The sequence below is a fragment of the Sarcophilus harrisii genome, chromosome 3, assembly GCF_902635505.1.
Source record: "Sarcophilus harrisii chromosome 3, mSarHar1.11, whole genome shotgun sequence".
NCBI classification, from domain to species: domain Eukaryota; kingdom Metazoa; phylum Chordata; class Mammalia; order Dasyuromorphia; family Dasyuridae; genus Sarcophilus; species Sarcophilus harrisii.
In genome coordinates, this window is record NC_045428.1 from 521,713,127 (window position 1) to 521,730,581 (window position 17,455).

Here is a 17,455-nt window from a genome sequence, read left to right on the forward strand (position 1 = left end):
TAACAATTGCCAAACCTCTTGTTCCAATTTTTCACCTCTTACCCCCCCCACCCTCTCCCCTAAATGGCAGGATGACCACTAGATGTTAAATATATTAAAATATAACTTAGATACACAATAAGTATACATGACCAAAACGTTATTTTGCTGTACAAAAAGAATCAGACTCTGAAATATTGTACAATTAGCTTGTGAAGGAAATCAAAAATGCAGGTGTGCATAAATATAGGGATTGGGAATTCAATGTAATGGTTTTTAGTCATCTCCCAGAGTTCTTTTTCTGGGTATAGCTAGTTCAGTTCATTACTGCTCCATTAGAAATGATTTGGTTGATCTCGTTGCTGAGGATGGCCTGGTCCATCAGAACTGGTCATCATATAGTATTGTTGTTGAAGTATATAATGATCTCCTGGTCCTGCTCATTTCACTCAGCATCAGTTCGTGTAAGTCTCTCCAGGCCTTTCTGAAATCATCCTGTTGGTCATTTCTTACAGAACAGTAATATTCCATAATTTTCATATACCACAATTTATTCAGCCATTCTCCAACTGATGGACATCCATTCAGTTTCCAGTTTCTAGCCACTACAAAAAGGGCTGCCACAAACATTCGTGCACATACAGGTCCCTTTCCCTTCTTTATAATCTCTTTGGGATATAATCCCAGTAGTAACACTGCTGGATCAAAGGGTATGCACAGTTTGATAACTTTTTGAGCATAGATCCAAACTACTCTCCAAAATGGTTGGATTCGTTCACAACTCCACCAACAATAAATCAGTGTCCCAGTTTTCCCACATCCCCTCCAACAATCATCATTATTTTTTCCTGTCATCTTAGCCAATCTGACAGGTGTGTATACACAGAAAATTTAACAGTTGTCTCTCACAAGCCACTTTGAACTGGCTCAGCACACCCTTGAAGTAGACAATTTTCTAGTGAGACACAGATAATTAGAAACAGAAGCAGATTTAAAGATTGTGACCTCTGACAAAGAAAAGAGAGACAGCCATGGATTAGAGAATTAGCTCTTGCATCTGGGTAGAGAAGAGCAATCCTAAGGACCCCAGCTGAGTAACTTGTCTCATAGGGGAAAGAGATTTGTGTGAAAATTCCACAAGAAATGACATTAGTGCTTAATTGTATCAGAAGCATGAGTTGTCTTGGTTCCATATATTATCTATGTATATGCCTCATTACCATTGTAAACTCATTCTTCCCACTAACACTGTATATATTTGTAGAAGATCAAGTCATAAGTTTATGAGGGAAAATGCTTTATAAGGTACTGTTCTCATTATATCATTTTAGTAAAAATGCTTTTGCTTTGAGGTAATTGGATCTTCTGGCTAATTTTTAAAGGTAACTCACCAGTAGGGGCTTATAAACTACAGCTTTTTTAGTACAGAGATTTTGAACCTGAAGAAACAATAATAGTTATTTCCCCTGTGATGACCCAACCTACAAACTTGTGAATGCTGATGTGAGGAAGTGAGAAAGTAAGCTAAAGGGGTAAAAAAAAATCCAATGGATACACACTCTATTGAAACATACTGTACATCAGAGGTATCAGACACAGGGCCCATAAGATTCATGAATACAGCCCAAACCAGATTAAAATATAATTGGAAAATATTTGACAAAATGAATAAAAATTCAATAAAACATAGATAATATTACATTTGTAAACTAAGTCAACATACAGCCTGTAGATATCCTTATATATAGTTTAGTGGCCCAGTTTTTGTTTGTTTATTACCACTGTTCTATGTGCTTCAGAGAAGGAAACCTATTTAGAGTGAACTGATGATGAGCTGGTTCTCATAATTTACTTTAAAATATGTAAAATTAATAATATTGAGGGTCAATTTTTTCTACAATATTATTTTATTTTTCTTATTACATGTAAAAATAGCTTTTAACATACACTTTGCTAAGATTTTGAATTCCAAATTTTTTTCTCCCTCCCTCTCTTATGTCTTCCCTCCCTGAGACAGCAAGCAATCTAATGTAGCTCATACACGTACAATCATTTTAAATGCATTTCTGCATTAGTCATGTTGTAAAAGAAAAATCAGACCAAAAGAGAAAAAAAAAAACAAAAGAAAGAAAAGGCAAACAAAAAACAAACAAAATAGGTGAAAATACTATGCTTTGATTCACACTCAGTCTATCTCTGAATGTAGATGGCATTTTCCACTCCAAGTCTGTCACTGTAAGCTGAAAAGAGCTGAGTCTATCATGGTTGATCATCACATAATCTTGCTATTACCTTGTGCATTGCTCACTTCACTCAGCATCAGTTCATGTAAGAATTTCCAACCTTTTCAGAAATCATCCTGCTCCTCATTTCTTATAGAACAATAATATTCCATAAGATTCATATACCCTAACTTGAATCCGCTCACAACTCCACCAACAATCCATTAGTGTCCCAGTTTTCCCATATCCCTTCCAACATTTAGATTGATGCTCTTTTTAAAGAGCTGATCATTGGAGGGCAGCTAGGTAGGGCAATGGATAGAATACCAGCCCTGAAGTCAGGAAGACCTGAGTCCAAATCTGGCCTCAGACACTTACCATTTCCTAGCTGTGTGACCCTGGGCAAGTCACTTAAACCCTAAATGTCTCAGCGAAAAAAATAAAAAAACAAAAGCTGATCATTGTGGCTGGGTTGTAAGCTTAAGGACATGGACATTGTTGGTCTCAACAAAAAGCAAATCCATAGCATCCAGTCGAGCCGTTACCCAGAAGAAGGACAATGCCCTTTCAGGATCAGATCCTTTTTCTCCACAGGTTACACCGCCCAGCACAGACACAGATTCAATAGGAATCAGCCTTTAGCATGGACTCCTGAGATGCTTTGATTACATATTCCTTAAGTACATCCCTCTCTACCAGTGCAGTCTTTTCTCCTTTTCCCTGATGATATATGTATTTATATTTATGTATATATATATATATAGACACACACACACACACAGAGAGAGAGAGAGAGAGAGAGAGAGAGAAAGAGAGAGAGAGACACATATATATATATAGATATATGACCCAGGCTTATGGGGGGGGGGGGGGGGGGGGGGGGGGGTGAGTTATAACTGCTGTCCTTATTAGGCCGTCAAAGCAAATGCAGAGACTGTGTCAGCTGCCTGGCTCTTGAACTTTAGGATGGGGGAGAAAGTGTTTACTGCATTCGATGATGAACTAGGAACCGTTCCCTCTGCCTACAGCTTAAACACTGGCTCCTCCAGTTTCTACAGGGTAAAACCTGCAGCCTTATTGCAGAAGGCTGACTTTTAACTCATTTCAGGAAAGGTGCCTTCCCGTTTTTCCTTCCACCTATCTGACCAACTCTTTTTGAGTATCCTTGGCTGGATGCATCTCCCACCCTCTGAATCTGAGCCTCCTTTCGTTATTTTTCCACAAATTCTCAGTAAGGAGTTCAGGTATCCTTATACAGATAACCAAGCCACCATTCTAGCCTACTTCAGGAGCCAAGCATCAGGGAGTGGCTTTGAGAAGGCAGGATTGTACCTACAACAAAGGGCAAGAACTGTGTCATCAGAAAAATGGAACAGTAACATGCAATTTATCCATCCAGGAACCGATGATAGAACAAAGTAGACCCACTGAGGAAAGGAAGCTTCAGCAGCTCAGTCTTCGTGGGCTGGGGGAAAGGACTTCCATTCAGTAAAGCTGTGCAGGGGCTATTTCTGTGAGAAAATGTTAGCTTTGGAATTTTTCTCTACACATTGCCATCCAGGGTAGACTGACCTGCTTGTATAGGATACTCAACCTCCAGCCTGTTTTCTTGCACTGGCTGACCCTCATCCATGGAATGTTCTCTTCCCTCATGACTTTCTTGACCTCCTTCAAGATTCAGCCCAAATCCCACTTTTAATAGGAGATCTTTCCAGGTTCCCACTTCAGTGACTTCCCTCTGAGATTACCTTCCCTCCCACTCTGTATGTATCTTGTAGGTACATAATTACTTACGTATTGTCTCTCCCATTCAAATGTGAAAAGGGATAGTGTTTTTGACTTTCTAAGTATCCCCAGAACTTACTTGCCTGGCACATAGGGCTTAATAAATATTTGTTGACTGATAGAAATTATTTTATCATTATATTAATAACCAATATTAATCTGGGATCTAGACTTTTTTCCTTTATTTAGTCACAAAAGACCCAGCCCCCATAAAAAGTCAGTCTCTGAAGGACATATGGCTCTTCATTCTTGGACAGGAACCCACCCAATTACAAGAATTAATTTGTGTTCAGAGTGTAATCAGAATCCATTCTGGTCAAGTTCTTAAGAGGGTTGAGGGAAGGAGTCTTTATCCTTGTACTTCTTTATTGGATTTTGGAGTGACCCAACTTATGAAGGAGAAAAACAACTAGAGTGGTCTGGATGCAGATGGATTTCCTTTGTCCAGATTGCTGGACACAGCTGAGTCTCATAATCAAGCTCATTTTTCAGCAGAAGCTGAAGATTTCTAGTCTGCCTCATTAAATGTCCATTAATCAGGATTGATTTTCCCTTGTCACCAGCATTCCTTTTCAAAAAAATATTTAAGGCTTCCAGGCTCTTCATGTTTTTGTCTTTAGTTACTGAAGCCACTGACTATACATTTATTGTTTGCCAGCTACATTAATTAATAAATTGATTATTCATTATCCAGAAACACTGTCTCTTGGATTTGTCTCTCTCCTAAGCTGTAATCCTACATCACTACTTGCCTACAGGCCATCTCCAACTTTATGTCCTTTAGCAATGTTTCAAAGAAAAGATTAATTAACTCATTCTCTTTTTTCTATTTTCCCTATTTCCTTATTTCTTTCAAGGGCACCATCATCCTTCCAGTTGACAGATTCAAAGCCTCAAAATCAATCTCAGCTTTGTTCTTTCTCACTCCCTACCAAATCCAACCAATTTTGATTCTTCTTCTTCTTATAATTTTCTTCTTTTAATTATTATTCTATGAATCCAAAATACTTTATCATTTTCTCTCTTTTTAAAAAATATTTTTATTATAACTTTTTATATACAAAACATATGCATGGGTAATTTTTCAACATTGACCCTTGCAAAATCTTCTGTTCCAACTTTTCCTCTCCTTCCCCCCTCCCACTCCCCTAGATGGCAGGTAGTCCCACACATGTTAAATATGTTAAAGTATATGTTAAATACAATATATATCATCTTCTCTTCATGTACAGCTACCACTCTAGTACAAGTCTTATCCCCACTATTGAAGTGGACTTTTAACCTCCTGTCTTTCCCCATCTCTCCATGTAGCTATAAACGGAGATAATAAAACTAAGCCAAAAAGTCTCTTATCACTAGCCGCTAATCACTAGAGCTTAAATTTGACATAACTGGTTGTCTCAAGAAAATGTTAGTCATGAAGCCAATACAGAAAAAATCATCTTATCACAACAGGGTCACAGGTAAGAGATCTGGAAGGGACCATAGGTCATCTAATTCAACCTTATCTTACTATTAAGAAACTGAGGTCTAATAAGCTTAAATGACTCACCCAAGCTGAAAGAGGTAGTAAGAATCAGAAGCTGTAATATATAACAGGTATTAAGACTTGAACCCATGTAACTTACTTAACTTGCTGAAGAGTCTTAAGTACCTGAGAGTTGAGCCTTAAGGATTAAAAGGGGAGAAAAAGGATGAGTGAATATAGGAATGTGCAAGCAAGCTATGTCTTGTGAAATGACAAATACGAAAACCACACAAAGAATCATAGAACTATAAAAGCCATTACTTGATATAGAGCAATATTTTTTAAAATTTTAATAGCTTTTTCATTTACAAGTTATGTGCATGGATAATTTACAGCATTGACAATTGTTCCAATTTTTCCCCTCCTTCCTCCAACTCCCTCCCCTAGATGGCAGGATGACCAATACATGTTAAATATATTAGAGGATCAATTAAATACAAAATAAGTATACATGACCAAACCGTTATTTTGCTGTACAAAAAGAATCGGACTCCGAAATATTGTAGTTAGTCTGTGAAAGAAATAAAAAATGCAGGCAGGCAAAAATATAGGGATTGGGAATTCGATGTAATGGTTCTTAGTCATCTCCCAGAGTTCTTTCGCTGGGCGTAGCTGGTTCACTTCATTACTGCTCCATTGGAACTGATTTGGTTCATCTCATTGCTGAGGATGGCCAGGTCCATCAGAATTGATCATCATATAGTATTGTTGTTGAAGTATATAATGATCTCCTGGTCCTGCTCATTTCACTCAGCATCAGTTCATGTAAGTCTCTCCAGGCCTTTCTGAAATCATCCTGCTGGTCATTTCTTACCGAACAATAATATTCCATAATATTCATATACCACAATTTATTCAGCCATTCTCCAATTGATGGGCATCTATAGAACAATATTTTTTTAAATGTTTAAAACAGCATTTCTGTTCATCACTTTGAGAAAATGTTTAAAATTTATTTTTCAGGATTTTTTAAGTCAAAGGAAATACAAAATAAATACTAATTCTTTGAAATTATGTATTTTAGAGTATTCTGCTCAAAACATGCCCTTCGAAAAAGCAACCGTAAGTTTGTCTTTTTTGTTTTCTTAATTCAGGAATTTAGATCAGATACCAAATACAGAACTATGATATAGGACATAAGATAAGTCCTGACCCTGTGATTTCACTAGTACAGGAAATTTCTGGGTGAAGAAGAAATAGATCAATATACTTTCCTAATCACACAGCCAGAATGTGCAGGAATTGACCTAGATCTTCCTAGCTTTAAAGCCAGCTCTCCATCCCCCTACTAGGAAGCACTGCCCCTATTTTTACCATATAAAATCTTAAAATATATATTTTATATTTGTTAAGATTTAATTTTCCCAAAATAATAAATCTGCCTCCTAGATCAATTTGTACCTAATGTACCATATGGGACTATACAATACTTAATGTTTTTTTTTTCAGACTGACCATATTGTCTGTTCTGTATATGGCATCTTCCAGATACACTGAAGACATCCTTATCCTCCTTTATCTTTAGCAAAGTCACTTGACTTCTATGGATGAATGTTTCTTCTTTTTTAAAACAATGATGACCCAATTCTTAAAACTCCTTCTCCTCCCCTTTATTATGGGGCTTTTTTTTTTTTTTAAAGCAAACATGGATTAATCTAAATTCTTCATAAAGATGCGCTTGCTATATATGCATATTATGAATGGCCTACTATAAATGGGTAGTCTGGACTTAGAACATAGAATATCATGCATTAAGTGACATTCCACTTTCTATTTTTATGTTATAATAGAGAGATGCCATGCCGAAGGAAAACCATACAAAAGGGCATGGATTCTTAATGTTTTTGTGTCATGATTTCCTTTGGCAATCTGGTAAAGACTATAGACCCATTCTCAAATCCATGAGCATTTATTACATATTTATTATGAATAAACACAGAGTAATGTTTGTTGCCTACATAAATGAAGGAAATGATAAATTATACTTGGAGGTTAGGGAAGATAAAGATGTAAATTTTTTCCATCCAAATTTAAAGAGCCCTTAAAGTCTATTCATAGACACTAGGCTAAGAATGCTATTCTAGGGCCCTGTCATCTCAAAGAGATGAAAATTACATGCAAAATGATCTTACTTGAAAGGCCTGTAGAATCGCCCCAAACCCAGGTTTTTATCATGTTATGTCTTTTATAATTCAGTTTATGATTACATTTAAGGGAAGGGTCCATTAAGAAATTGCAAGTAAAAGATGTCTAGAAAAAAAATAAAGATGTCAGTTCCTTGTGTTTAGCCATCATTGAGGTATTAAGTCATGATAAATTCATTATAACACATCAATACTCAAGCTCCCTAAAACAAAAGGTGTTCTGTGCCAAAAAGGTGTTCTCCCACCAAAAGTTGATCTGCTGAAGAAGATGAAAAATGCTGGGCTCATTGAAAATTTATTTGAAGCTCTATTAGAGGATCTCCATGGGATTCATTGCAAGATTAAAGACAACGCCACCTCAGACAAAGGTAATGTAATCATCATGTGTTAAAATGTGTAGAACTTTCCTAAAGATCAGCAAATGAGATAGAACAATTTTCTCTCTGCATTGTTTCTCTATTTCTATTACTTTTCTCTCACATTCTTTTAGAGTTTAGAGTACAGTAGTATTAAACTCAAATAGAAATCGCTCTTTCTTGGCCACATGTTTACTTAGAAAACCACAAATTAACATTATCTATGTTGTGTTCTTTTTTTTTTCAATTACATTTTAATCTGATTCAGACCACATTTGATAGTTTTGGGTGGGAGTTTGCTATCCCTAGTTTTATAGAGTGGGAGTTCCTTGAGGATAGGGGATGGGGTTTTTTTTCTTTGTATTTAGTTATTTAAGTGCTTAATGTATTGTCTTTGTATCTAGTGACCCCTTCCTAAATGTTTGTGCCAATGTATTGTGTGCAGCTAGGCATCTTGACTCCAAATCCAACATTCTTGAACTGTTATATCAGTCTTATGTTATACAGAAGCAAGCCTTCTGCATTTTCCAGAGAAAGCCTTATTCACAAGATATAATATATACATTGAGAAATGTTAGTAATAGGAAAAAAAGATATCAATAAAACCTTATTTTAAATAATAAGTTAATAAAATCATAATGAAATCTCTTTCAAAAAAAGAGATTTGTTTAAAATTTGCCATGTCCTCCTCTTCTTTGCAGATGGTGTGTGTGTGTCTGTGTGTGTTTGTGTGTGTGTAGAGGGTGGGATGTTGCAGATGTTCAATTTTTTTTAAAGTATTGCTAGTCTTGTTGAACTATTTTTTTCATCATCTTTTAATTTTGTTGAAAGGAATGGTTCTCTGGCAAGGAGCAAAGAATTGGCTTATCTGGAAAATATAAGCAATATAAAAAGATATCAATAACAATTTATTTAGCAAACATGTAATTATGTACATTCCAAGCTGCATTCAATCACAAAACACTCTACTGACAGTTAAAAGCAGGTAAATATTTCAAGTTGATTTGTGCAGAATTTTGTCTCCTTAAAAATTCCTCTTTCTTTATTGTCCAATTCAGAATTCAAATTGTCACAACAAAGCTTTTCCAACTGACAAAAAAAAGGTTGTTGAAAAGAGTTATTTTATAATTTTTCACTTTTGGATTGGAGCTTAATTTGATAACTCTTTGCTAGAGATCTGGGGCATCCTATTCTAAGTTATGAACTCTTTATAATCACAGATGCAGACAGATAAACACTAAACTTCAGTTAAATTAAATTATTCCCTTATTCCTAAGAATGAGAATTATAAAAAGCAAATAAATTTTATTCTTTTCATGTGTCTAAATCACTGATAAAGGAACACAGTATTATTTTATATTTGTTCTAACACACTCTAAATTCATAGGTATGTAATTTTGTTTTCTTTGAATATACTTTGATGAGTTTTTGATGGGGTTGTTTTCCCCGTTTGAATGTGAGTTCCCTGAGGGAGGGCAATTATTTTGTGTTTCTAGTATAGTTAAGTGCTTAATGACAGTATTGACTAATGAAGATCTGATCCCATGAAAACAGTTGACTGAAATGAATCTTTCTCCCTTTTTCCCTCCCAGAGTTAGAAGAAATTGCAACATCACTTTTTGACTGTGCCATATTTAGAAAATCACTGAGAAAAATATCTACGGGTATGTACTTTTGAGTTATAAAATAAACAATAGCAGTTTAGATAAAAATATTTATGGTGGAAAGAGTGAGTAAATAGAGAGATGGTCCCCAGTCAAGGAAAACTGAGTTCAAATTCCTTCTCTAGCAATTGTTCATATGACCACTAACCTTTCAGTTACCCAGGCACCTCTCCCTGTAAATTGCAGAACATATACTAATTGGAGTTCTTTTCTGAGATTTCTCTATACCATTGAAATCGCAGATTTAAACCCCTCACCATTTTTTGAACACAAAATATGCCTTTTTTTCCTTGCAAGATTCTCTAGATCTATGAATGAATTAATGAATGAAAAAAATAATACTTTGCAAAAGGTAATCTCATATTAATGTTTGTAGAGGCAACGTCATAACCTCTTAGAGAAAAGTTATTACCTTATTTGGGGTGATTTTCATGGACTATAGAACATGTAAAGATGGACTGTAACAATGATCACTCTGAAGAAAGATAAAATCAAAGGTGATCTCCAGTTTACCACCAAAGATCTCTGAAGCATTTTCATAAGAGATAGATCATTAGTGCAAACATTCTTATTAAGTTACATCATAGGTGGTAGTGGTCTGCATTTTCTTACAATAAAATTTGATTTTATGTTTTGTCATGAAGTAATCTGAGTGATAATTATGGATGGAGTCTTCACAGAGATTTGCTGTCCAGGCAAGGTTTAAACCAAATCTAGAATTGTGCAGTGAAAACGAAAAGTGAGTATATTTGTAGGGAGAGATAACAGACGAGTTATTACTTCTTTTTTTTGTGTGTGAAACCTAAATTCCCTGCTTCATTTAAGATATGAATAACTACCCTCCATTCCCCAATCAGAATACCATGTTTCATAGAAAAATCTTGGGATAAAACAAATTAGAATTTTGATGTTTTGAATTAATCTAATATCTTTAAAATGATTTAAAATATATTTGGAAGTGATTTGTGAGCAAGGGTACAATATTTCATGCTGTAAAAAATAATAATCTGGAATAATTTTATTTTTTCTCACTATAGATACTAGGATATCAAAACTTCGAAATGAGCAGGAACATTTGCAGAAGAAGATAGAGGTACTAGAAGTCATTAGAGAAAACATGTGTGCTCCTCAGGAAGCTATACAGCATTAAATCCTCAGTTGGTTCTTGACCTTTCTTTTTAACCTACTGGATCTTAAATTGGGGACATATATTGTTTTTTTAAAATTGTTTCATTAAAATACTTTACCTATACTATGACTTCTCAATGCTTTTCCCCTCCACTCCAAGTAGAACCCTCTCTTGTAAGTCTTCCCCATTAAATTGTGAACTTGATGTGAACCTCATCATTGTCTTCTGTCTTTTTGTATTCTCAACACTTAGCACAATGCCTGGCACATTGTAGTTGCTTAATATTAATTTTGATTGATTGATTACTCATTTATATGAGTTTATTTTATATGGGTTTAAAAGTCATAGCTTTTATTATGAAAACTACTCATATTGATTCTGTGACTTTAAAAAAAAATGATCCTTAGTTGTTGTTCGGACCTTTCATTTGTCTCCAACCCCATTTAGGGTTTTCTTGGCAAAGATACTGGACCAGCCATTTTTCAGATGAGGAAAATGAGGCAAACTGAGGTTAAGTGACTTGTCCAGTGTCACACAGCTAGTAAAGATCTGGGCCTAGATTTGAATTCAGGTCTTTCTGATTCTAGGTGGAACACTCTTACTACTTCACCTCCTTGCTGCCTTTAATTGATTCCACTTACAGTTAAATGATGTTATCCTGTAACAGTCTAAGTCATGATTGTTCACTGGCCTGTGATGAGTCAGTTTAGAGATCTAGTTTTCCTACTAATTACTAATTTCCTACTAATTACTGATCTGTTCTTGTGTCAGAGAACTACGTTACCTTTGAAGGAAGCAGGTAGATCCCAGGGAGTCTGGTCTGTTCTCTTACACCGCTAAGCTAAGTGTCCAGGATGTCCAATTTGTCATCCAAAAAACTCTGGCTTGTTATCTCTGTCCCTGCAGATGCAAAGCCTCAACCAACAAACATTTGTTACTCACAGGAGGGGAGGAGGGCGCTGTGGCCATTCCCAAGCTTCCATCCAGTCACGTTTTCTTCTCTCTGGGATGCTAGGCTTCCTGTTTAACGTACTTTCCAAAACGATAAAAGAGAATTGTCTCTTTCCTCCTCCCCTCTCATTAGATGGTCTTAGCTTTGCAGCGGAAGCGGAGATCCTATTTGTTGGTAAACTTGTGCTTTACTAATAAATTGATGGTGCTTGAAACATTGTGCCTCGGTCTGCCTTAATTGTACCTGTTACCACAAAGGGAGTGAGGAGGGAAACCGAGCTCTGAGGCAGGTGAGGGGATTTCACCTTTAAGGTTGCTCAGATGAGATTCCACCAGGACGGGAGTTTCACTCTCAGTCCTAACTTTGCTGAGCCACTGTTAGCTCCCCACACACGGCTGGGGAAATCTTTACTTGTTTCTGTTGTGTCCTGTTTGTGTTCAAGTATGACTGCTGACAACCCTTCGCAATAATAATCATCCCAGATTTCATTAAGAACACTGGATAATGTTTTCCTTCTCATAGGGCTTCCAGCTAGGAGAAGTCCTTATTATTGACATTTATATCCCTTTAGGTAAATACTATAACACTTAGGAATTGCCTACTTCCACTTCAGGAAATTAAGGAGTAATAAAAAAAAATCTGAGATACTTCCTATTTGAAGAAGGGATTGGGGAAATCCCATATCCAAAGCAACCATTAATATAACAAGTGGCAGGGCCCACAGTCACAAATAACACTGGTGAGTGATTAACAAACCAGTAAAGAAATCTTACCAGATGGAAAGGGAAAAAAATCAAAATTACTAGTGAAAAAGATATACATATATATGTTATAAATTTGACTTGCAAAGGGTCTTTCATTTGTGCACAAAAAAAATTTTTAAGAAGTTTTGTCACTAGTTCTATTGTTTTTCTGTCTGTCTTGTGGGGATAATCCCTCATTTTATTGAGATTGTTTTTAAATAATAGCTTTTTATTTTCAAAATATATGCAGATAGTTTTCAAAATTCATGCTTACAAAATACAAATTCCAAATTTTTTTCTCCTCCCTCTAAACAGCAAGTAATCCAATATAGGTTAAACATGTGCAATTCTACTATACATATTCCATAGTTATTATGTTGCACAAGAAAAATTAGATCAAAAAGGAAAGAAAATGAGAAAGAAAACAAAATGCAAACAAACAACAACAAAAAGAGTGAAAATACGGTGTTGTAATCCACACTCAGTTCCCATTGTCTTCTCTCTGGCTCTCTTCATCACTGACCAATTGGAACTGGTCTGAATTATTGAAAAGAGCCATGTCCATCAGAATTGATCATCACATAATCTTCTTGTTGCCATGTACAATGTTCTCCTGCTTCTGCTCATTTCACTTAAATCAGGCCTGTCTAAAATCATCCTGCTGGTTGCTTTTTATAGAACAATCATATTCCATAACATTCATAAACCATAACTCAGTCATTCTCCAACTGATGGGCATCCACTCAGTTTCCAGTTTCTTGCCACAAACATTCTTTCACATATAGGGTCCTTTCCCTCTTTTACGATCTCTTTGGGATATGCAGTTTGATAGCCCTCTGGACATAGTTCAAAATGCTCTATTGAGACTGCTTTTAGAAAATTTTTAAAAGGAAAAAACTTGCTGGCAAAAGCTTTTCTGTGTCTTGTGAACTAATTTTTTTCATGGGAAAAAGAATATAAATCTTTCTGAGGAGTTTTCTAAGTGTTCAGAAAGTTCCCCTTTTTCTTTACATTTCTAAGGTCTGGCCAAATTCAGGAAAAAAAAGGAATCTTTTCCCCCAGACTATATAACTTTATGACATTAAACACTAATTAGAGGACAGCTGGGTGAGACAGAGGATAGAGTCAGCCTAGACTTAGGAAGACTCATCTTCCTGAATTTATATCTGGCCTTAGACACTTCCTTGCTGTGTGACAATGGGAAAGTCATTTAACCCTGTTTCCCTCAGTTTCCCCATCAGTAAAATGAGCTAGAGAAGGAAATGCTAAACAAATCTATTTTCTTTTTAAAATTTTTAAAATTATTATTTTTTTGTTTACAAAATATATGCATGGGTAATTTTTTCAACATTGACCCTTGCAAAATCTTCTGTTCCAAATTTACTCCTCCTTCCCCCCCCCATCCCCTCCTCTAGATGGTAGATAGTCCAATACATGTTAAATATGTTAAATCCAATATATCTATACATATTTATACAGTTATTTTGCTGCACAAGAAAAATAGGATCTAGAAAGAAAAAAAAAAAAAACTGAGAAAGAAAACAAAAATTCAAGCAAACAGTAACAGAGAAAATGGAAATGCTATGCTGTGGTCCACACTCATTTCCCATAGTTCTCTCTCTGGGTGTAGATGATTCTCTTCATCCCTGAACAACTGGAACTGATTTGAATCATCTCATTCTTGAAGAGGGCCACGTCCATCAGAATTGATCGTCGTATAGTCTAGTTGTTGTTGCCGTGTACAATGATCTCCTGGTTCTGTTCATTTCACTTAGCCTCAGTTCATGTAAGTCTCTCCAAGCCTCTCTGTATTAATCCTGCTGGTCATTTCTTACCAAACAATAATATTCCATAATATTCATATACCATAATTTATTCAATCATTCTCTAATTGATGGACATCCACTCAGTTTCCAGTTTCTTGCCATTACAAAGAGACCGGGCACAAACATTCTTGCACATATAGGTCTCTTTCCCTCTTTTAAGATCTCTTTGGGATATAAGCCCAGTAGAAACACTGCTGGATCAAAAGGTATACACAGTTGGATAACTTTTTGAGCATAGTTCCAAATTGCTCACCAGAATGGTTAGATCTGTTCACAGTTCCACCAACAATGTATCAGTGTCCCAGTTTTCCTACATCCCCTCCAACATTCACCATTATCTTTCCCTGTCATCTTAGCTAATCTGAGCAGTGTGTAGTGGTATCTCAGAGTTTTCTTAATTTGCATTTCTGTGATCAATAGTGCAAATCTAATATATTTTCCAAGAAAACCTTAAATGGAGTCACAGAGTTAGACATGACTGAACAACAATGAAAGTAATAAGAAACTGGGGTTGTGACTAAAAATGTAAATTCTCTTGTGAATTTCCAAATTTTAGTGTGTTTATAAATGCTAAAATATTGTAGTTTGTTTGGGGTTAAAATTCTTTAGAATTTGTTTTAAGGAAATTAAGAACACAACTGTGAATGTTACATGGATCTTTTATCACTTGTCCCCTGGAAAGTGATGGATATGTTGTTTTACATGCAAAAGGAAAGTAATTTTACTGAATAGAGAAAAATAAATTTATTAGTGAAATTCCAGAATGGGGAAAAAATAGTTGTAGCTTGTTTTTTTAAATAGCTGTATCCTGATTCTACCCCACTCCCACCCCACCCCCCAAAGAGAGAAAAGTTTTGTGCAAATCAGGAAACAACCAAAAGTAAATAAATTTTATTAAAATGTCAAATTGAATATAAAGTGTGATAGATGATACTTGTACCCCAATTTTGTTCTAACAATATTGATCAGTTTGATTTGATTCCATAGGGATAGTGATTATATGTTCTATTGTATTAGGCCTCAGGATTGTGAATTGCAGATTATGAATTAATTTCCTTAATTTTAGAACGATAGGGAAAAAACTTTCACCTTTGATTTTTGCCTTGTTAGGGTGACCAAGCCTAGTGAGTCCAAGGTGACTCAATGACACGAAAGGTCCTCCAGCTATTTTTGTTGCCCTTCCGTCCCTCATCATCCCTTTCTTGCCCAACATGGGGAGATGGCCATGAATATTTGGCCAATAAATGACACTGTTTGCTGGCCTATTAACCCATCAGCCCATGTAGATGTTTTGACATCTGTTTATCAGCCCAACAAATGGGTCTGCTTGTCAGTTCAGTGGGACCTTCTGAAAGTTTTATCCAACAGCTCATTTGTCAGCCAATAGGATTTTATTTTGTATTGTTCCTCCTGGATGGTCAAAGCCAACTTACCAATGAAATTTTGTATTTTTAATTTGCTTCATCTGTATGTTCTGAGTCTCAAGCACCATAAAACTAAGGCCCTGGAAAAAGGGGGTATCTCAAATCATGAAGTCCACTTCATTAGAGGGGGCCATGGAGCCTTTAATAAAGTGCTCCTGGCTTAGAGCTTTACCTCAATGCTTTTTCTTGCAATCTGGAAAAAAGTTGTGCCAATTAATTTAAAAAGAAAAATTCTAATTGGTAAATTTAGGAATCAGAAATTTTGCTGTAAATTGCATTGGATTCCCCAATTCAGACATGGATATTAATTGGAGTAGATTTTGAACAACTTGTCAAAAAAATGAAACTCCTATCCATTTAATTGCATGTTTTAAAAAGGGAAGGAAAATAATTACCGTGTGGGAGTCAGAAAAGAAAAGAAAAACATGTTGAGTGAATTTGAGTATACATGAGGCCTGAAAAATATTACATTTGTGTAATTAAGCCAGTGTTTCACCAAAGTTAAGGAAAAAATGCCAGCAATTCAATGGGAGTGACATCTGTGAACTGCTACTAGTGAATATCTGTCCCTAGGAAATATTTTTTGTTTTTGTTTTATTTCAAAATTCAATCTTGGCAAAAGTAAGAACCAAAGAGGGTCACAAAGTGTTTGACATGATTTAAAAACTACCACACAACAACAAAACCTTAGCATCTTTGAAATAAATTCATTTGTGTAGCCGCTGAACTTAGAAATGAAATCATCGATTTGTTATTATTTGCTGGTAACATGTAAAGGACTAGATCCTTAACAGCAATTGATCCTTCTAAGAGAGGAACTAGCTGCAGTGGAAAATGTTGGAAGAGCAACAAGATCAGATGATTATATATGTTATTTTAAATCTTTAATTCATTTTACAAATTAAACCCTCTTTTTAAGATTCTTCCTTCAGCCTGTATTGGCTGTGTCTATATCAAGTTTAGATAAAGAAATAGCAAGTGAAATCTAAAAACTTAAATTCTCCAAAGCTTCAAGTGAACTATGAGTTCCTAATTTGATGTTCTTTTTATGACTGTGTTGTTATAGGATTTGAACCATAAGGTTTGAACTGGTTTTCATTACATGAACTAGCTATTAGAAAAGTAAAATTTAAGAGGCTATACTAAATTGTGCTGAGTATCATAACTGGCAGTTTTTAGTAGAATTGCCTATATTCTTTGCAAGTGATTTGGAACCGGAGAAGCAAATTTACTGAAGAGAACTAGAGCTGTCTGGAGAATGAGACCTATTTCAGAATGTCCAAGAAAAATTGCTTCCAGGGACGGTATGACTGTATAGGATATCTGGGATCCAAGATGAAATGTGTTGATTAAATGGACATTGGGAACACATATTTGAACTACTATAAAAGTTTTCTAAATTCAGATAGAAATAAGGAGGACAAGGGGAAAGGGTGCATGGAGGGGATAAGGAAGGGATTCTTGGAGGTTAAGTAATCGAAGAGCATAGTGGGTAGAAGTAAAGCAGAGAGATACACACAAAAATGAAATAAATATCAGAGTAGGATTTATTAGATTAAAAAATCTGGTTTTAGTAATCATGATTTCAGACAAATTAAAGCTAAAATAGGTTTAAAAAGAGAAAAATGGGAAACTACACTACATGTCAACCATATTAATATCTTTTTAGACTACTTAAAATAACTAAATAGTAAAGAATGAAA

General features: G+C 35.4%; 1 protein-coding gene across 1 annotated transcript in view; it reads left to right on the forward strand.

Annotated features, from left to right (window-relative positions):
• The window catches only part of LOC100934863 (SET domain bifurcated histone lysine methyltransferase 2), a 96,427-nt gene extending 85,405 nt beyond the window's left edge, over positions 1-11,022 (forward strand). Inside the window, exons 22-25 of the mRNA XM_031961449.1 lie at positions 6,539-6,576; positions 7,892-8,026; positions 9,607-9,678; positions 10,716-11,022. Coding sequence (XP_031817309.1) covers positions 6,539-6,576; positions 7,892-8,026; positions 9,607-9,678; positions 10,716-10,828 — 358 coding nt within the window. The 3' untranslated portion in view covers positions 10,829-11,022. The remainder of the gene's footprint in view (positions 1-6,538; positions 6,577-7,891; positions 8,027-9,606; positions 9,679-10,715) is intronic.
• The last annotated feature ends 6,433 nt before the right edge of the window (positions 11,023-17,455 follow it).